This window comes from Primulina huaijiensis, chromosome 2 (genome assembly GCF_012295235.1).
Source record: "Primulina huaijiensis isolate GDHJ02 chromosome 2, ASM1229523v2, whole genome shotgun sequence".
Lineage (NCBI taxonomy): Eukaryota > Viridiplantae > Streptophyta > Magnoliopsida > Lamiales > Gesneriaceae > Primulina > Primulina huaijiensis.
The window spans coordinates 19,074,039-19,096,693 of NC_133307.1; the positions used below are offsets into that span (position 1 = coordinate 19,074,039).

At 37.7% G+C, this 22,655-nt stretch overlaps 1 protein-coding gene across 1 annotated transcript; it reads right to left on the reverse strand.

The window, feature by feature from the left end:
* Positions 1-1,370: 1,370 nt before the first annotated feature.
* LOC140967890 (clathrin heavy chain 1-like) lies at positions 1,371-13,399 on the reverse strand. Its single transcript, XM_073428663.1, has 30 exons — positions 13,155-13,399; positions 12,689-12,893; positions 11,781-11,869; positions 11,577-11,655; positions 11,348-11,475; positions 9,477-9,575; positions 9,285-9,393; positions 9,051-9,130; positions 8,717-8,944; positions 8,567-8,632; positions 8,027-8,143; positions 7,667-7,864; positions 7,424-7,540; positions 7,264-7,323; positions 7,055-7,141; positions 6,872-6,955; positions 6,640-6,774; positions 6,492-6,554; positions 6,318-6,422; positions 6,084-6,196; positions 5,737-5,989; positions 5,520-5,656; positions 5,162-5,440; positions 4,081-5,083; positions 3,468-3,953; positions 3,195-3,365; positions 2,935-3,120; positions 2,691-2,813; positions 2,386-2,496; positions 1,371-1,966 (listed from the first exon to the last, which is right to left on the reverse strand). The coding sequence occupies exons 1-30, from the start codon at positions 13,197-13,199 to the stop codon at positions 1,802-1,804; spliced, it is 5,121 nt and encodes a 1,706-aa protein (XP_073284764.1). The 5' UTR covers positions 13,200-13,399; the 3' UTR covers positions 1,371-1,801.
* Positions 13,400-22,655: the final 9,256 nt, after the last annotated feature.

Sequence of the window (22,655 nt, forward strand, 5' to 3'; positions counted from 1 at the left end):
TAAGCTCAATCACGTCCTTTCGGTTCTTCAAGGTGTGGAATGTTTTTTGTTGTCGATATTCCCCTTCCCCTCCAATATCATTGATGATATTATAAGTTGTATCAGAAGTTTGTTTGGCCAACAAAACATCCACCTATCTCATGGAATATGTTATGCAAACCAAAGGAGGATGTTGGGATGGGAATCAAGAATTTAGAAGCGTGGAATGATGCGTTAATTGCTAAAACTTTGTGAAAAATTCATATGAAAAAAGACAGTCTTTGGATAAAATGGATTAGAGAGACAGTCATTTTGACAGTGTTTGGCATTGGAGTTGAAATAAAGGATTCTCCATTGGTAAAATCGCTTGGTATTAGGAATGACATTGTGGTTCGACAAGGCTTCATTGTAAATGTGGCGCGGTGTTTGGAAATTTGGTTTGGCAGGGACAAGGATCTTGGACATGCATAGCATTTCTTTGTGAATAAGGTGGGGAAAATTGCCACGGAAACCAGTTTTTTGGAAATCTTGCATATTTCCTAAGCACCCATTTGTCTTATGCATGTTGGCACATGGTAATTTCTCATTCGTCATAGACAAAGTTGTGTGTCTTGCATCCTTCCTAAGCACCTATTTGTCTTATGGTTGTTGGCACATGGTAAATTGCTCACTCGTGATATACGAAATTAAGTTAATGAGAAAACTTGTGTGCTTTGCAAGAATGCAGATGAAACTATGTACCATCTATTCTTTGAATGTATGGTGGCAGCGAGTGTTTGGAATAATCTGCACGATTGGTTGGGAATGCGGAAGAATATGTGTTCGGTTAGTGTGGTTCTTAGGGCTTACAAGGTGCGTACAGAGGTGGTTCTACACTAGCAAAGATGAGAGTAACAATGTTGGCAAGTTGTTTATACCATATATGGAACCTGAGGAATAGTACTTCGTTTGAAGATGAAAGACCAGATATTGCAGGTATTTCTTTGAAGATTAAGGTACTTACATTACGGTGCAATCCTTGATATTATGAGCTCGGTCGTCTTTGTTTTTCGTATGCCTTTAAAGTATGTTGGATTCTGGAGTATGCCCCGTGTATTTGTTAAATGTCTCCGATGTATCAACGTATATGTTTATGGTCTTGGTGGTGCTCATGCGCAGAGGATAACACTATAACCTCTGTTGGTTTTATTGCTCTATTGCGTACGTGGTGCTTGATGGTGGTGTTAGTGTTGTGGTGATATTACTACCAACATTAACACTGTCTAACAGCTATGGTGTGTATGCTGGGTAGTTTTTCTCATAGGGGGGCATATGTACAAATTTTATTTACCATGGAATTCATTTCATTTAAAAAAAAAAAAAAAAAAAAAAAAAAAACAAGCACACTCAACTATCAAAAGAAATCTCATTCGTTTCAGGTTCAAAAAACACTTCACCCGAATTCTTAGAAAAGCAGATTAGAACGAACTCATCGAAATATATTAAACCCACAAAATATCCCTTGCCTTGTTTTTCGACTACCTTTTATAAAATGCAAAAAAATCCTTCACCAGTTCAACTTGCCGCCTATAGCTGCAAAAAAATTACCTCGACTACAAAAGAATATTACAAATGTATTGTATATATCCACACCTATGACAGACTGTCGAATCACATAATTTTCTAACTCGAACTCAGCCAACTCCTGCAGCCAGTCAAATTTCGGAAATTTGAAATGCTTGAGAAACAAACAAGAAATTTTATGAAAATAACCCCAAATATTTTCTTGTATCATTGACAGAGTACCTTCCATGAACCTTCTACCATGAAACACGTCAATATTTCAATAAGACCCCATCGGTGGCATGCCAAATGGTGGCATAGGAGGCATGCCCATACCACCCATTGGTGGAGGCGCTGCACCATAACCACTTCCCATTCCGGGACCTCCCATGCCTGGCATAGGTGGAGCCGGTAAAGCGAGAGGCAGCAACTGGGCATACAAATTCTGCAGTAAATGGGATTTTTATAAATTTGATTTATTTATCAGAAGCAAAATTCTAATTCGACAAATGTGAAATGTCTAGATGTTGGGTGCATTATTAGGAACGGTGATGCTAATGAAATCTTATGTATAAATTATATGAAATTGCAATTCTCGTTCAATTGGGTTCAAAAATACTTGTACCCAAATTTTTAGAAAAAAAGCCATCAAAACAAACTCATAAGCAAGCAAATAAAAACTTGCTCCCAAAATCAACACCAAATGCATGATATAATTAAATTCAACTTGCTAAAAAAACATATTCCTGCTCCCCCTCGAAAAAAAACACAAGAGTTCAACCCAGGTTGAGTCAGAAATGATTTCAAAACCGGACGTTCCACAAATCATTTAGGAGCATAAAACTTTAAAAACAACATGATTACCTGTTGCAAGATAACATCTTTCTCCTCATTCTCTTTTGCCTTCACTTCCTTCAAGGCCTCAATCTTCTCCTTAATTAGTTCATCAACTTTGCCAGTGTATTCACGGATAAACTATGACATAGGGAACAAGCGTTACATGTTTGCATATGAAGTGTGTACAAAAGAATACAGTCAAGACCTCAAGAAAAATTATAAAATTAACTTTCTATTCAACATTTTAGGTGATCAAATGGATCAACAAGCATCCCAATAAAACATGCACCCCAACCAAGGAGGTACAAAAGGAAAGAAAGACAGAGAATCACCTGTAACAGAAATGGAAAGGCAAAGTCAAACATGTTATTCATCCATGCAAGCTCAAGTGCAACATCTGGGCGAATCAGATCATAACAAACGAAGAGGCACGATGCAAAGCACTCCTTCTTACCCTACAAAACCATACAAAGAACAGCAACAGATTTATATGGTATATAGAACAGTTAAGCATCCAAATTCAAGTGATATTAACATGCCGAGATTTACTGTCATAAACATAATGATAAACTGTACCTGCTCAATGAAGTAAACAAGCAACTCTTCAGCAAGTTCCCGATCACCCGATTGTGATGCTGTCTCCATTGCATCTTTGTAAAGGTTGTCTTTCTTGGACAATGCAATTGATAACTTCCACCTGCCGGCTTTCTTGTAGATGTAAGCAGCAACACGCCTCATCTCAAGAAGCTCGTGCTTTTCAATCTACTCAAGGACAACGTGATGGGTAAATTAATCTTCAAAAGGAAGGATATAAAAGAAGAGACATCACAATTTACCTTTTGAGCAAGGCCAATCTGATCGAAATTATCGTGTAAATCAATTGATTCACGTAGTCTATCATAATCCTCTTCCTCGACATATATCTCATTGAGAGCTTCGTTCACTGCAGACACATTATTGCTCTGAACTGCTACCATATAAGGCTTAACAAGACGCAGATGACCCGCCTGCATAGACTAAAACAATATGTTGAGAAATCTCACCCAAGATTTCCCAAAAAAATATTGAGAGGTGCAATGAAAACAAGAAAATCAAATAGAAGAACGAACTTTTCTCATTATGTCTACAACACGAGTGTGATCAATTCGAAGAGCAAGGACATTCAAGATATCATTGATGAGGTCGGGGTGCTCTTGCAAATAGAAGTGCACAGCTTTGTAATATAGCTCGACGTTGGCAACTTTGACAATAATGTCTTTGAATTGCATGTGTTCCCAAGCCTCTGGGGAATGATTCATGACAGTTGTTGCCGCATTATCAAATTCGTCATACTGGGCATATAGATAAGTCAGTTCTTGCCAATGCTGCTGTTCATCGCAAGCTCGGATCAGCTTGGGAATATTGAGACGAGTAGAGAATAATTTGATGTGCTCCATAAGCTTCCCATGGCGATATCTAGCATAGAGGACACCCAACTCGGTGAAGATCCCCATATGGGCTCGTTCCAATCCTAAACCGCTCTCCATAAGTGATATAAGCTCATTAAAGCATCCCCTGTTTTGATAAAACTCACTGACCTCTTCCAGATCATCAACCTATAATAATCACAAAATTAGTTATGTGGCGATATTTGTAGTCAAGAAATCTATGATAATGAAATAGGACATGCCATTGTGATGAAGCTAATCATACACAACAAATAACTTGAGAATCTGTAAGTACCTGTACAATGATGTTGAGACCACATATCTGAGCCAAGCGAAACTCCTCAGCATCAACACAGGCAAAGCAGACTTCTTTCCACGTCTTGGCGCTATTAGCCTTCCGGGCTGCATCGACAGCACCTTGAAATTGCTTCAACTTCACAAGTGTGATTGCCAATTTACCCCAGTTAGAAATAAAGGCGAAAATAATCTTTGCAGCCTCGTACAAAGCTTCATCATACAAGCGATCACCAACATTAGGAAGATTAGCAACATTCGGCATAAGAATAAATTCTTCAATGTCACCAAGCCTATCAATCTTGGCGTATGCATATATGAGCTCACTGTCCACTTTGGGCTCTTTAGTTTTTTGCCTAACCATGAGAAGGTACTTCACCAGGTCATAATAAACATCTGCATCCTCTGCAGCTCGGATGACTTCCAAGAATTGGGTGGCATCATCGGCACGTATAAATGACTCGATTGCATCACTCAACAGGCCTTCCCTGAGTTGAGCTCTGGCCACTTGACTCCACACAGCATCTTCTTCAACACGGAATGCAAATTCTACAGCTCGGTTAATGTCTCGAATGTTATCCAGTAAAACATTGACAGCCTGGACATTCAAATTAAACTTCTTAAAAATCGCAAAAGCTTCTTCATATAGTTGAGCTTCCACAGCAACTTCTCCAACCGCCGGGCCGTCAAAGTTATCAAGTCTATTAATGTAGTCCATAACCCTGGATGGATCTGCCTTGATGGCAGTCAAGATAAGTAAGTTTTGCAGGTTAAAGTTCCCACTAAATGCCGAATTTTGAAGAACAATCTTTTCAAGCAATTCAATTAGTTCGTGAGGAAGATCAGCTGTCATAAAAGCTTTAACAGCAGCAGAGACTTGCTCTGGGCTCTTGCTTTCAGGCAAAGCAGTTGATACAACTTGATCGATGAGCAGCCTTCTGAATTCATTTTCTGGATCTAGAACTTTTCCCCAGAGATCAGAGTCCATTCTTTCAACCACATATCTGATATAACAAAAGCAGTGAATTAACTTCTAGGAAACAAGAAACTAACCATACACTAATACTATACAACTTACGGACCTGGCTTGCAGCTTGAACAAAGAGTTCTTATTTGTCACATTAATGAGTTCATCATCACATTGTCCTCTTCTGTACGCGATGACAGCAAGGGTAGGATCACGCTTCTCACAATACTTGCCCACAACACGTGAATCATAGTACGGATTGGTGTTAAGAAAGTGCTCGGGATTGTTGTTGCTATCAATTATGATTTTACCTAAAGCATTGTGGACATGCACATCTTGGCTTCCTTCACTCACAAGATGTTCCAAAAATTGAGTAAGTAGGCGGAGGCGATTCCTGCATACAGTGCACCATACATAAGGATATGAAGGAAAAAGCTACCTGAAAGTGAAGTTCGAGAGAGCAGAGAAGGTACCTTTTCTCACACTCTTCCACAAGAGGCTCAACTGGAAGCAGAGAGCGGACAGAAAGGATCAAACCTTTAATGAAATCCTCAGGACATTCGTCATCTAGGAGTTGGCCAACAACCAATGGAGCATTTCCAGGATTGACCTATCCATAAATCAAGCGCTATTAAGTGCACGAAAGATGAATTCCTCGATTAAAAGAAAAACTTCAAATGAAAATAATACCTTTTGCACATAACCTTCAATGTAGCGAAGCATGTTGTTAGAGTATAAGTAATGTGTGAGGTCTGGAACAAAACCAAAACGGTCACAGACATTGATAAGTGGTCTTGCATCTGGAAGTTTTGCTTCCATTAAAAAGTTCTTAGTCTTTTCAGCATCATAGAAATTTGATTCTCTCGTCACACGCTCCACCTCTTTAATTTGTCCAGTTTTGGCAGCAGCTTCAATGTACTTGAAGTGAATCTCAGGATCCTCACTGCCAAAGACCAATCATATTTCCACAAACAAGTAAGTAGCAAGACAAACATACCCTACAGCGATTAGAAATCCAGTAATTCTACAAAAATTACCTAGAGCTCAAATACGACCCCAAGAAGAAATATAATCCTTCATAGGACTTAAACTGCTCGAATAGCTTTATACATACTTCAACACCCAGTTGTTCACAGTATTCTTTCGCAACCTATATACATTCGAACAATACATCTAGCGCATACTAGAATACTAAAATTATAAAAATTGGAATAACAAAAAATCACATTTCTTGTTCCTGTCTCTGGAAAATTTCTAATTGAGCTTCCTACCTGAACAATTATCTGAAGGTTTCCCCTCAAATTGACAAGTAGAAGATCTTTCATACATTCCAGTGCCCATTCTGGAGAAAGTGTCCCAAAGAACTCCACGAGTGCCTGAAATTACTACATCATTACGCACTAACAACCAATTAATGAACACAGAACAGTTCTAGATGTTATAACCTGTGGCTCAATTGCATGAGTATTGACAATAACACGTTTGATATCTGGCAGCTCGGAGTAATGCTGCAGGCACGGATAAAATGTTAAATTAAATGGAAAACTAAACATGCATAATGAATTAATTATGCTGAATGATGAGACATTAAACCTGAAGTGCTCGAACATAAAGGCCAGCTTTTTCACAAAGTTGAGCGATCCGCGGTCTATCATAATGACTAAACATTCCATTTGCCAAAATAGCATCCGCTACATTAGGAAAGGTCACGAGGTTGATCTCCAGGACCTGAAATAATAGAGAAAAATCATGATGACATCCATCAACAACATGAACAAAAATAGATGATGATTTACAATAGCAAGAGCTTTAGTTACAGATTAACCTTAGTCTGCAGGAATGCATGCTCTGGCAAATTCGGCTTCAGTACATCCAAAAGAAATGCTGTTGCTTCACGAATCATGTTCCTCTGCGCCAAAATGATAAAACATTTAAGCATAAAATAGGCTTCACCCAGAATGAAGGTAAGAAAAAATCAGAAAGTTTCAAATATACAAGGCGTTCAGACCTGTAGAAAGAGATCAGTAATGGTATTGTAATCAACAGGACAACCTCCCTCCATTTGAGACATCATAAGTGCAAAATTAACAGCTCCCTGAAGGGACAGACATGATCATAGGATAAATACTTCTAGATGTCAAATCGCTCTGATCATAATGAAACAGAGTAAGTTATCCAAAGATATTTAAATGTCAGGTAACACAGATACAATCCTACCTGAGGATCTGACCGGAGTATGGTTTGCAAAAGGAACAGGTAGTCTGGTGTATAGCCAACCTGTTTCAAGATAAACAGATATTCTTTGAAATCTAACATATCAGTAGGAAAATTACGATAAATGAAATGAGCAAAAAATCCAAAAGTTCTAATCACTTACCTGTTTCGAATATATCAAGATTTTGTCAAACTCACGACGCTCAGCAAAGGCTGCAACAACTTTTGGCGTAGCTCTGGCTTTGATAAATATTTTAAGTGCGAGGTCATTGTCAACAGTCTATGAAAAAGACAAGGAAAACGCAATTTCGGATTACAGAATAAATAGTGCAACCTTAAACCACATTATCTGAGCAGTATACAATCTGAAAATGGTTGAAGTTTCAAATTTATAAAAGAACCTGACCTTCACAAGGTCTCCAAGTTCTTCACTGCACTCAAGTTTATCTTCAGCCAACCAGTTCTCCAATAGATTCTTCTTGTTCTGGTTGACAACAAGACGAGATAACTCCAAAGATTCAAACACATTTAGCTTTCCTTTAGTTAACAGCGTCCCAAAATACTGCAGCAATGGTGGTGTCTGCCCAGTTTGAACAGGAACACTCTGAAAAACAACACATTAAGTCAAAAGAAACTCAGCACGTGTTGAAAATAAATAACAGTTCAATTTCATTCCTGCTGCAACCCATGGGATAATATTTTTGTGCACTGCTTCTTCAGCACTGAAAAATAACATACTTGGTAGCTAATGTAAAAGATGATGTACCTGAAACTTAGCAACAGTGTCGGGTGTCCGAAGGATGCCTTGAGGAGATTCTGCAGCAAGCTCTGCGGCCTCTTTGTACTTTGTCTGAGCAAACAATTCTTGGAAACGTTGGACAACCTGAGATGTATTAAGAGAGCGAAACAAAGATTATTTGTCTCTCATAAGATTACATATTTCAATTAAAAAAAAACATATTCAACAGAACAAAAGGAGAGCTCCACAATCAAAAAAAAGATTAATTAGATTATGGAAAAATTACGTGAGGCAGCTCAGAGTAATATTCCAGAAATTGCATGCAAATCACGGGACGATTTGAAGAAATAAACAAAATATTGTTGTTACTTAAGATGACATAAACAAAAGAAATCGGATGAAAATTTTGATGCTTCACAATTCAAGTCCAGCTGTTAATCAGGAAACAGCCCAGGCCTAATTGGAACCACCACCATGGTATGAAATCATATCCCACAGGTTCATCAGTTATACCCCAAGTGATGTCTGGAAAAAAAAAACATGATTACAAGGACAAAATGAACTTACCAAATTCTCGGCACCAGGAAGGTTTCCTCTTTTTGCAAGATTGACAGCAAGCTCCAGATTGTTTAGCTAAAAATAACCCTTAAAGACTCGATATTTGAAACCGTAATATACTATGAATTATTCAAAACATGCAAAAGATGATGAATATACCTGGCCACTGACAAACGGCACAATAGTTGCTTCATTTACTGTAGCAAGTAAAACCTGCCCTCGCCTGTTAATAGCATAGAAACCTCCAAGAGATGAAGCTTCTGACGTCAGGAAAATGGGATCTGGACTGATTCTATTTCTGTATACGGCAGCAGCAGAATCCAAATCGTACACAAAGAGCAGCCCCAGCTTTGTAATCACGTAAATAAGACTATATTTATGAGATATCTGCAAAATTGGAAGAAAAGCACATTAAATGGACACCAGCTACAGGGTGGACACAACTAGGTAGGCTCGCTAGCAGAGAGAAACAAGTTGCTTCAAGAAGGAATACCTGCATGGCCACAGGAAAGTCGTCAGCAAAATCTGGAGGGAAGAACAGATCTGCTTGTTTTTTTGTAAATGAAGGTTTCCCTAAAAAAATTGTCGGAGCCAACCAATAAGCATAAACAGAAAAAATCAAAATTAAAAGTATCTTGTCCAGCATATCCCAAATCAATAGCTTTTGAAATAATACTGAAAAATTAAATTATTATCAAAATCAAAATCAAACGAAACTTCTATCGACCTGGCTGAGCACCAAGCTCAATAACATGCAACTTTGATGAAATTTGACCAGAATTTGAAGATTTTGTAGCAAAAGAAATAAGAATTGAATCTTTATCATTTCCTGCCACCTGCCCAAAAATATCAGAGTTGAGAACGGATTTTCTCATTCCAGAGCAAATCAAACATAAGAAACTGAAGAAAAGAGACGTACTCTGAAAGAAGCAAATGAGGCAGCATGTGCTTCAAGGGCCTGACTACGTTGCTGTTCGACAGAAAACAGCTGCATACTTCCTTTGACCAGTTGAGGCCGCTAAAAAGGAATTTAATCTCAGTCTAATGCTTGTCAAGGGAAATACGCAAAAAGAAAAGAGGTCAACAAAAAACATATATCTCTACACTAAAGAACAGAACATCCAAAAAACAATGACGCACTCAAAGACATCGTATTATACATGTGGCGTACCAGGAAAAAACCAAAAACAGAGTCTAACAGTATCGAAATAGCAAGCAAGAAGGGAATAAAGAACAATAATACTGACCCAAATCATAGCGATAGCAGATAAAACTCCAATAAGATTATGAAAAAAGTCAAAAACAATGCATAAGCAATACTTCAAAGAGCAGTAGATCAATAGATAAATACAAAGTGTACTTTGGCACAATATGATACAATGATGCCTTAAATGATCGTCGTGAATTTGTTGATCCAAAATTCATTAACAGAAACTATCATTCTGTATCATGTATACAAAAATAAAAGTAGGGGCTACCCAAAAGCCAAATGTTACATAGTCTAACATAGTGATCATTCCTTACAAATTTTATTGTCTCACCCCCTGTTTATTAAATAAACTCCAACAAATTATTCATATCATAATCACTTCAATGAAAAAACAGCAACCTCAGATGTAAACTAGTTGCCAATGGTTTATCAACACAAGAAAACACACCACTGCTACTTATTTTCTGAATCATATTGAACATTATAGACCATAGAAATGGTAATGGATGGATAAACTCTTCGCATTTCATAATAGTCACCATCATTGTCACACATTAACTGTACCATCAATTAACGGTCCCACACTAAAATTGTTGTGTGCTATGTTGCACGTACACCTTAAATAAATTCTAAAGTATCTGACACGGATACGATGCGCCTATCCGCATGTCGGATACGGCAAAATCCGTGTCGTTGATTTTTTAGGGTTGACCAATCGAAAACAAAGATGACACGCCGCGGACCCGTTTCGGCAAAAAAATATTGAATTTTTTTTTTGTTTTTTCTTTTTAGATCACTGCTGTGAAGATGTACATTTTATATATTTATATAAATATGTATATATATTTCTACAATATATTTATATCTCTACAATTTTTTTATTTTTAATTTTAAATTTATATATATAATATTTATATAATTGTTAGTAATTGCCGTATCTTATCCATACTAAATTTATATACATATATATATATATATATTATTTATATATTTTTTAGTAATTGTCTTATCTTAGCCAATCATGTCTTATGTTTTCAAAATTTGTCAAATCGCTGTATCCATATCGTATTTGATACGATACCCGTACCCGTATCCCTGATTCATAGGTTGTGTGGCATATACATATTAGAATGTCATCTATGGACAGCGCCACAAACTTGACAACTCTAACGTAGACATATCATGATATATCAAAGCACACAAGCGTAGCAGAAATGCATTACGTGCACACGTGGAGGCACAATATTATTTGACACAACTCTATCTCCGAGTCAAGAAAAGTTTTAAATGCTGAATGAAGTTATGACCCACTCTGAGTCATACATTAGAAAAGTACAGAGAACATTTGTTTTTTTAAATTACTTCAACCTTTTATAATTGATGATTAGTGAGCTGCATATACTTCAGTGTGAACATTTATGGGCAAAAGATAAAATAACCATTTGTACCCGTAAAAATATTGCCACGACATTGCAGGAAGTGCAGAAAAAACAAACTACACATCACAACACATCCATACCACTGATGACCAAAATTCTAAAAGACACAACTAAGCAAAGAAAACAAATGCAAATACCCACCTCAGGTGAACCAGGAGCAATGCCAATCAAAACCAGCCACTTTTCAGAAGGATCACATTTATAATTGATGATTTGATTGTTTGCTAAGTTAGCCGTTCTATCGAACATCTTTACAGGTTCAGAATCACCTACTCAGAACGAGAGACTTTTAAGAAAAGACGGTATAAGACCTTTTACGAAAACGAGAAATGTAATCATGTAAGTAACAGTCCTAACAATGAGATCTCACCTTCAATTGACCAATGATATACCGAGGACTGTGTCACCAAACCCAACATCTTAGGGCTAATCCATTTCCAAAACACAACCTGTCAAAAATCAACAAATGCAGATTGGCCAACAGCAGAAGACTTTTAACATAATACACAAAGTGACAGCTTGTACTTGCAACCACCTATAGCATAGATAAGCTCAGTTGGTTGTAAAATCTTACCTGCTCAGGCATCTGATGTGACTTCATCTTTGCTTTGGCTTCAATGTTAAATATTTGTAAGTGATCTTGAGTGGTTCCTGGAAGTTGAGCTACATCAAGGAAATAGCTTCATCAAATTGATGAAGATAATAGAAAGACATGATCAACGATATAAAAGTTTTCAAAATTTTCCATTTATGATGCTGTAAAACAAATTTAACATGTGAATTCATATCGTCCAATTTTACAAATCTGGGAGTGTAAATTAAATTTTCATAAACACCAAAATATGTTTTCAAGCAATATAATTGGCGATAATTCTCATCCCAATAATCTTATCAGACAGAAGGTAAAGTTTTCACATATCAGATTGCATAGCATGCTTAAACATAACCAAACTAGAAGGAAGTTCATCTTCATGCCATTTCCAGGATTAGGATATTGACATAGATTCTGTACTTCCAGCGATTATTGTCAGTTTCCTTGTCCTATCATTCATTGAAACATATCTCAAGTCTCACGCCAATAATCTAATAAGATTTAAGGGAGCAATAATTTTCAAAATAATAATTAGGTAGAACAAGCTTAAAGGTAAATAGGTAGTAGCCATCATCTTTACATCATTTCAAAAATCAGACTCCTCACTTCACCTATACTACCCATGCTTACAGATTAAGGATATCTCCTGATTTAACTTAAAGAACTATAGCTTTCAAAAATATCTGACTTAATTACCTTTACCTTTTTTGCCAGCAGTTTTCTCAAAAACGCCAAGGACCAAAGAGAATGCTCTCGTGTCAGAATAGATAACCATGCATCACCATGTATTTAAACTATTTATCTTATTTTATTTAGATTGTTCATTACTCATACACAATACAGCCAATGAACAATAAATTAATTAGAGATGCTCGGTAGAATTAATTTACCTTTCAGTGCCAAAATCCTAGTATTTGGATTCATAAGCGCAGAATCTGCAGTAATAGGCCGCCTCAGTGGCTGATTTGGCATGCTCATATCAATAATCACCACGCTGTTTTGAGGAGAAGTCTCACGAACACAAATATACTTATCAGATTCCATCGTCACATTTGTAAAGGTAATGAATTGAGGATTGATCCCTATGCTAGTCAGCTGCAATCATGCCACAAAACGCTAAACATTCAATCACAGTACCACAATCTCAAATCAACAAAAAACTCAAAACAAAATAAACAGATCAGCAATTTAACTACTCAATACAAATAAAAAGGCACAATTGCAAAATTTCCTCCAAGTCGCCAAACTATGAGCACACGAATCAACCAAGTATCAACAAAAAATAGGGAAAAACACAAATGAGCAGCCAACGATTAAAAATGAAACATTTGTGACAAAAATCAGTTAAAAAATTACAGTGAGGGCTTCTTTCATGGTAATCGGAGCGTTAGCGGCCGCCATGATGAGCGAGTTCACAGAGCTTCGAGATCGAAGCTCCGGATCTGGAAAATGATAGGGGAATCGAGAGCCAAAAACAACGGCGTTACGGCAGGCACCTCCGAGATCTGGAGCAGCAAACACTCGTGCGTTCCGAGTACTGATGAGAAATGAGATAGGGATCTAGAGAAAGAGCAAGACCGGCGAGACTGCAGAGGAAGTCGAAAAGCATGCATTTAAAAATCATATATATATTATATAAAAAATACAAAAATAAATAAATCATATTTAAATTATATATATATATATATATAAAGTTTTGATATGCTCCAAGTCTGTTCTCTGTACTTATGTGGTTATCGATAATGTATCATTTACAAAAATAAATAAATCATATTTAAAGTTTTGATATGCTCCAAGTCTGTTGTCTATACTTATGTGGTTATCGATAATGTATCATTTACCTATTGAATGTGATAAAACATAGAAAAATTATTCAACCAATAGGTGAGTGACATATCATCGATATTAACATAAATGTGCACGATAGGTGTACGTCGTATGAGAATATTATGTATATAATTATTATATTATATATTATTGTATTAATTAGCTTAGAGATATGAAAGCAGTCGATTCCACATAAAATTTCATGTTGCTTGCTGACATCTGAGAATACCATTTATAGTCAGTTGTGAGCATTGTTTTAGAATCGGACTTATTGGCTCAACCGATTTGTAAGGCCCGATATTATATCACTTTAATCCGAGATTATTTAATTTACGAATTTTGGAATGATGAATTAGATTCCACCGTTTTTGGAATTAATTAGGATTGAAATGGAATTAAAAAGAGTTTTGAGGGCTGAATTGCAAATAGTAAAGATTTCAAGGGCTAAAGTTCAATTAGCACTTGAGTGACACTTGTCACCACCATGCAATACATGATATAAATCTTGCATTCCTTGACAAATTCCAGCCAAGATCGTGACCTCCATTTCCAGAAATCCTCGAAGTCTTCTTGAATTGTGGAAATTCGATTATTCAAGCTCTGGCTATCAGAATTTAAACCCGGACACGGTACCGTACTTCTCTCGACACGAGCTACAACGGGACGTAAGTTTCATTGAGTTTTATTATCATTTGAAATTATGATATTGATGGAATTGAATATAATACATATATGATGTTCTTGATATACGAGACACCGTAGAATCGAAGTCAGATCAAAAAACGGATTGATTATGGAATTATTATGATTTTCTGATTATATTGGGGAATTGAATAGATTTGAGTTATGGGTTGGTTACAAAATGTAATGGATATGGGTTCTGATTTGTAATTGATATCTGGTGATATTGTATTGACGGGGATATCGGGATTGTGCCGTTATGCCGTTGATTTGAATTAATTCAGATTAATCAGATTCAGTGTTGATTTGAGAATGAAATATTGATATTATGATTCTCGATATATCGTTTCAGATTTACAGAGACAGTCTTGAGTTCAGAACTGATATTGCTTCAGACCGAGACTACGAACGAAAGGTATAAGTCAATGTGGTATTGGGAGATCGACTTGAGTAGGACATACTTGAGTTTCCCTAAATCACATACTGATTGTTATTAGATGCCTTGATTTGAATTGATATGCTTGTTTCTATTGATNGGTCTGAAAACCGGGATCCCTAGACTAGGATTGAGTCTAGTCTGAGTCGTGGAGTTACGAGTATGATTGATAGTTTGATATTAATTATGTTTCAGATTTTGATATATATCTGATATCTGCTTCATACTTTATATTAATTATATGATTGCATGTTTCGTTGATTTATACTGGGATTTATTCTCACCGGAGTTATCCGGCTGTTGTCGTGTTTGTATGTGTGCATGACAACAGGTGGGACAGGTTCAGGGTCGAGGAGATGAAGAGAGAAATCGTGATTAGATTGGAGACTACGGACTTGATCTGAGATAGGGTTGAACACTTGATATTTAGTAGTTGAACCTTAGTTTGTAAATGATTGTATATAGTACAAGACTTGTACTTTACTTTTATACTGATATGTATAGTAGAGTGATTCCATTACGCTCCGCATTTGATATTATATTTTTAAAAAAAAAAATTTAGACCCTGTTTATTATAATTGATTAATTAGTCCCAATGATGATTAAGAACATGATTAGCGTCCGGGTCCCCACAACAGGTGATATCAGAGCGATAGATCCTTTAGACTGAGGTAAAAGCTAGTGAGTGGGGCAGATTGAGTTTTCTTTCCTGATTTTGATTGCTAGCATGTTTTACTGCTTTACAATACATGTTACTTTATTTATCTGATTTGATATAGCAATGTGTATTATTGAGTATGAATCAACACCGATTCTGAATCAGCAGTAAGATGATCGGAGGAGGACTGAAACAAGATTGTGGTTTGGGGTTACTAATCTTTTTGATAATCAGATATGCCTCCCCGACGAATTCCGGAACAGGGCAGTACTTCAAATCCTCCGATGGACGTTACAGCTACTCCGATGGAGACATTACTGAAAAGATTTCAGTCTTTTCACCCGCCGACTTTGAAAGGCACTGAATCAGCGGTTGATTGCGAAAGCTGGTTGGACGACATAGAGATGCTATTTGACTCACTGAACTACACTGATGAGCGGAGAGTGAAACTGATAGGACACCAATTACATGATGTTGCCAAGAATTGGTGGATTACGACCAAGAGAGCATTGGAGCATAGAGGTACGTCTATTACCTGGAATGTCTTCAAAACCGAGTTCTATCAGAGATTTTTCCCTGTGTCATACAGAAAAGATAAAGGGGCTGAGTTTGCGAATCTGAGACAAGGACCGCTGAATATTGAGGAAGATGTGTCTAAATTTTCTACACTATTGAGATTCGCTCCGCACGTAGCCGAAAATGAGGAAGCCGTGGCTGATCAGTTCATCAATGGTTTGAATCCTGAGATATTTACATTGGTGAACACATGACGACCGAATGATTTTGCTGATGCCCTGAACAGAGCAAAGGGAGCAGAAGCTGGCCTGATTAGGCAGAGAGGAGCTTCGTATGTTGCCACAGCACCGATACCACAGCAACCCCCTCCCAGATTCGAGAGTGGTAGCAGCAGTGGTGGAAAGAAGGACTATCTGAAAGCCAGAGGAAGACAGTTTAAGAAGTCTGGCAGCAATTCTTCTAGTTCCAGTGGCACGAGACAGACTGGTCAGAGTCAGAGCTATACAGGACCATATTGCAGTACTTGTGGAGGGAAGCATTCCACAGAGCAGTGCAGAGGAGTGTCTGGTTCTTGTCGTATATGCCGACAGCAGGGACATTTTGCCCGAGTATGTCCCCAGAGAGGTGCCCAGGGATCCCAGGCAACAGAGTCATCTGGATCGGTGGCTCAGACCGGGAGACGACCATCTGTTGTCCATTCTTTTCAGCCATCACCATGGACCCAGTCACAGCAGAGGCCAGGAGGTAGCCAGACAGTGAGTCAGCCTCAAAGACAGCAGGCCCGAGTCTTTGCTTTGACGGAGGAGCAGGCACATGATGCACCTGATGCTGTTGTGGCAGGTAACTGTTTTATTTCTGGTTATCCTGCATATTATTGATTGATACTGGTGCATCGCATACATTTATGTCTGAGAGATTTGCATTGATGCATTCATTGCCTGTTGAGTCATTATCTGCTGTAGTATCTGTTTCTTCTCCTTTGGGGAAAGGTTTGATAACCGTGACTTCGGTTAGATCTTGTATGCTACAGTATGACGGGCATGAGATTGAGTTAGACTGTATTGTGCTTGGGTTGTCTGATTTTGATTGCATTATCAGTATCGATATGTTGATCAAGTACAGAGCTACAGTTGATTGTTTCCATAAGATTGTTCGATTCAGACCGGAGATGGCTGAGGAGTGGAAATCTTATGGTAAGGGTTCTAGATCTAGAATTCCTTTGATATCTGTTATGTCTATGACTCGATTGTTGCAGAAAGGAGCGGATGGGTTCCTTGTTTATTCAGTGGATTTACTGAAATCGAGTCCATCATTGGCGGACTTGCCAGTGGTGTGTGAGTTTGCTGATGTCTTCCTCGACGAGATTCCTGGATTACCTCCGATTAGAGAGATAGACTTCAGCATTGAGTTGATGCCAGGAACAGCTTCGATTTCTAGAGCTCCGTACAGAATGGCACCGATTGAGTTGAAAGAATTGAAAGAGCAGTTGGAGGATTTACTGGCCAAGGGATATATCAGACCGAGTGTATCTCCTTGGGGTGCTCCGGTGTTATTTGTGCGAAAGAAAGACGGTTCAATGAGACTCTGCATTGACTACCGGAAACTGAACAAAGCAACGGTAAAGAATAAATATCCATTGCCTCGTATAGATAATTTATTTGATCAGTTGCAGGGATCTTCTGTATATTCCAAGATCGATCTGAGATCTGGATATCATCAGCTGAGAGTCAGGGATTCTGATATCTCGAAGACAGCGTTCAGAACCAGGTATGGACACTACGAGTTTATTGTCATGCCATTCGGTTTGACTAACGCTCCAGCTGTATTTATGGATTTGATGAACCGTGTGTTTCAGATATATTTGGATGATTTTGTTATCATATTCATTGATGATATTTTGATTTATTCAAAGAATATGATTAAGCATGCTGAGCATTTGAGGATTGTTTTGAGAATTCTGAGAACTGAGAAACTGTATGCTAAACTGTCGAAATGTGAGTTCTGGTTGAGACAGGTAGTATTTCTGGGTCATATCATATCCAGAGATGGTATATCAGTTGATCCCAGCAATGTTGAAGCCGTGATCAGTTGGCCGAGACCGACATCTGTACCAGAAATACGTAGCTTTTTGGGTTTGGCAGGATATTATAGACGATTCATTGCCATACCGATTACACAGTTGACTCAGAAGAATGCTCCGTTTGTGTGGTCTGAGGAGTGTGAGACCAGTTTCCTTGAGTTGAAGAAAAGATTGACCAGTGCACCGATACTGACTATCCCCTCAGGGACTGGTGGATTTGTTGTTTATTGTGACGCTTCTCACAGAAGTTTCGGTTGTATGTTGATGCAACGAGGGCATGTGATTGCTTATGCCTCGAGACAGCTGAAGCCACATGAGACTCGCTACCCAATTCATGATCTTGAATTGGCAGCAATTGTATTTGCTTTGAAGATATGGCGACACTACCTCTACGGTGAAAAATTTGAAATTTATGCTGATCATAAAAGCTTGAAATATCTGTTTTCACAGTCTGAGTTGAATATGAGACAGCGAAGATGGCTTGATTTGCTTAAAGATTTTGATTGTGAAATCAAGTACTATCCAGGAAAATCGAATGCATCAGCTGATGCACTGAGTCGTAAGGTATGTTCTTTATCCTTATCGATGATAGGTGTTTCCAATTTGATTGAAAATTGCTGTTTGTCGGGATTGGTATTTGAGACAGATTGTAGACCATTGCGACTGTATGCTATTCAAGCTGAACCAGAGCTGATTTTGATGATTAAAGCGGCTCAGAAAGTTGATCAGAAAGTGCAGAAATCGATTGAGATGGTCAGATCAGGTCATCAGTCAGAATATCAGGTACGTGATAGCGTACATGTATGTGAAAATCGTCTTGTTGTGCCAGATGTTTCGGATTTGAGACAGCAGATATTGACAGAAGCGCACAGCAGTCGTTTTAGCATTCATCCTGGGGGCAGAAAAATGTATAACGACCTGAAAAGACAGTTTTGGTGGAAACAAATGAAGACTGATATTGCTGAATTTGTAGCCAAATGTCTGAATTGCAAACATGTGAAGGCTGAAAGAAAGAAACCCGGAGGACTATTGCAGAGTTTATTCCTGAATGGAAATGAGATCACATTTCCATGGATTTCGTGACACAGTTACCGCGTTCCTCCAAAGGTTCTGATGCGATTTGGGTTGAGATTGACAGACTGACCAAATCTGCTTGTTTTATTCCGTACAAGATGACGTACAGATATGACCGGATGGCTGAGATCTATGTCAAGGGAGTGGTCAGATTACACGGAGTGCCGAAGTCGATTGTCTCAGACCGTGATCCTCGGTTTACATCGCACTTTTGGCAGAGTTTGCAGCAGGCTCTAGGTACGAAGTTATATCGGAGTACCGCATATCATCCCCAGACTGACGGACAGTCAGAACGGACGATACAGACTTTGGAGGATATGCTGAGAGCTGTAGTACTTGATTTTAGTACTGGATGGCAGGAGGCATTGCCACTTTGTGAGTTCTCGTACAACAATAGTTATCAGACGAGTATTGAAATGGCTCCTTTTGAGGCTTTGTACGGAAAGATGTGCAGATCCCCTCTATATTGGGACGACATCTCTGAGGTTCCTGAGATTGGACCTGACATGATCAGAGAAATGACTGAAAAGGTAAAGCTGATTCAGAAGAGAATGAAGACAGCTCAAGACAGACAGGCCAAATATGCCAATGTTCGACGTAGACCGTTGGTATTTGAGGCAGGAGACCGAGTATTCTTGAAGATTTCACCTCTCAGAGGAGTTGTCAGATTTGGCAAGAAAGAGAAGCTGTCTCCACGTTATGTTGGGCCGTATGAAATTCTCGAGAAGATAGGAGATCGTGCCTATCGACTCGTATTACCGCATTCTCTATCTGGAATACATGATGTCTTTCATGTATCTATGTTGCGGAAATATCTCCCCGATGATTCCCATATTATCCAGCCAGACGAGGCTGAGCTTGATGAGTCTCTGAGTTATATTGAGAAACCGATTCAGATTATTGATCGTAAAGAAAAGCAACTCAAAACGAAGACCATCCCACTTGTGAAAGTCCAGTGGACTCGTCATGGCATTGAAGAAGCTACTTGGGAGACTGAATCAGATATGAGACAGGAATTCCCAGAGTTATTCCACTGATGTGAGTTTACTATTTTAGTTTCTGTTATTTCTGATTTGATTGCCTGTGATATGATTGCTTGAGATTTCGAGGACGAAATCATGTCTCAGAGGGGGAGAATTGTAAGGCCCGAGATTATATCACTTTAATCCGAGATTATTTAATTTACGAATTTTGGAATGATGAATTAGATTCCACCGTTTTTGTAATTAATTAGGATTGAAATGGAATTAAAAAGAGTTTTGAGGGCTGAATTGCAAATAGTGAAGATTTCAGGGGCTAAAGTGCAATTAGCACTTGAGTGACACTTGTCACCACCATGCAATACATGATATAAATCTTGCATTCCTTGACAAATTCCAGCCAAGATCGTGACCTCCATTTCCAGAAATCCTCGAAGTCTTCTTGAATTGTGGAAATTCGATTATTCAAGCTCTGGCTATCAGAATTTAAATCCGGACACGGTACCGTACTCCTCTCGACACGAGCTACAACTGGACGTAAGTTTCATTGAGTTTTATTATCATTTGAAATTATGATATTGATGGAATTGAATATAATACATATATGATGTTCTTGATATACGAGACACCGTAGAATCGAAGTCAGATCAGAAAACGGATTGATTATGGAATTATTATGATTTTCTGATTATATTGGGGAATTGAATTGATTTGAGTTATGGGTTGGTTACAAAATGTAATGGATATGGGTTCTGATTTGTAATTGATATCTGGTGATATTGTATTGACGGAGATATCGGGATTGTGCCGTTATGCCGTTGATTTGAATTAATTCAAATTAATCAGATTCAGTGTTGATTTGAGAATGAAATATTGATATTATGATTCTCGATATATCGTTTTAGATTTACAGAGACAGTCTTGAGTTCAGAACTGATATTGCTTCAGACCGAGACTACGAACGAAAGGTATAAGTCAATGTGGTATTGGGAGATCGACTTGAGTAGGACATACTTGAGTTTCCCTAAATCACATACTGATTGTTATTAGATGCCTTGATTTGAATTGATATGCTTGTTTCTATTGATTTATAGGAAGCATGTTATAGGCGAGTATTAGACGAGTAATCTTGTGACAGAAGTGNTTGATAGTTTGATATTAATTATGTTTCAGATTTTGATATATATCTGATATCTGCTTCATACTTTATATTAATTATATGATTGCATGTTTCGTTAATTTATACTGGGATTTATTCTCACCGGAGTTATCCGGCTGTTGTCGTGTTTGTATGTGTGCATGACAACAGGTGGGACAGGTTCAGGGTCGAGGAGATGAAGAGAGAAATCGTGATTAGAGTGGAGACTACGGACTTGATCTGAGATAGGGTTGAACACTTGATATTTAGTAGTTGAACCTTAGTTTGTAAATGATTGTATATAGTACAAGACTTGTACTTTACTTTTATACTGATATGTATAGTAGAGTGATTCCATTACGTTCCGCATTTGATATTATATTTTAAAAAAAAATAAAAATTTAGACCCTGTTTATTATAATTGATTAATTAGTCCCAATGACGATTAAGAACATGATTAGCGTCCGGGTCCCCACACGATTCGATCAAGAACCGGTTACAGTTTGATTCGGACATCAAAAATCTTAATCTTTAACTTGTTTGGCACGTGATCTCTCCATAAAAACGTCAAAAACACTTTTGAGAATGTGTTTTAGGCTCGCTACCAGAATCCCAATCAAAATCCATTGCTACTTTGTACCTTGAACGAATCGAATAATCCTCATTTTTATCATAATATCACAACAAAGTTTCTGCCTCTGTTGCTCTTCCAATTGGAATCTGGTGAATAATATCAACCCCCGGAGTTAAATAACAAATCACCTATAAATTTAAATTATGTGGATTTGGTTGGGCTATAGGCCTAAAAATATGAGGTCAAGGTAAGTATTGATTTTGGAAAAGGAATAATTCACTTTAATGGTACCAGAATTTTATCTCGGGTACTGTCTGGACATCGGATATTCAAATCTTCGTAGCTGAGTGGATTTGTAACGACCCAGACTTTTCTTTTTTTAAAAAAAATTTGTGGAAGAAATAAAAATTTTCTTATTAATACAAACTCGAGTCGTTACTAAAAATAAAATACATCATGCAACATAAATAATATTTTTTTCAATACACAACCCAGTTTAATAATATCAGAGTACTGCAAATTCAAGTTTATAAAATTCATAAATAAATACAACACTGGCGGCCCTCGGGTTTTCAACTGCCACAGTCCGACACCACTCACTGATCATCGCCCCTAGCCTCCTCATCAACAACATCATCAATCAAGTATAGTGAATCTAAAGACTCAACATACATATACGTGGATAACAAATAATACGTAAAAATAATCATGTGATTTTAACATATCTGATACAAAGTAACTTGAACATGAATAAATAAACATGTATGACTTGGCTTCTATACATGAAAATAATTTCTTGAGAACAAACTGTAGTCTCAACATAAATATGTCATAATATGACGAGAACATAACTGGCATGAAACTATGTGAGGCTGGAATATATTGTTCATAAT

Coding starts and splice junctions, on each gene's coding strand:
- LOC140967890 (XM_073428663.1), bottom strand. CDS start 13,199: ATGGCGGCCGCTAACGCTCCGATTACCATGAAAGAAGCCCTCACT. Junction 6,423..6,491: donor CTCATGCAATTGAGCCACAG/GTTATAACATCT, acceptor TAGTAATTTCAG/GCACTCGTGGAGTTCTTTGG. Junction 5,084..5,161: donor TTGTTCAAGCTGCAAGCCAG/GTCCGTAAGTTG, acceptor TTGTTATATCAG/ATATGTGGTTGAAAGAATGG.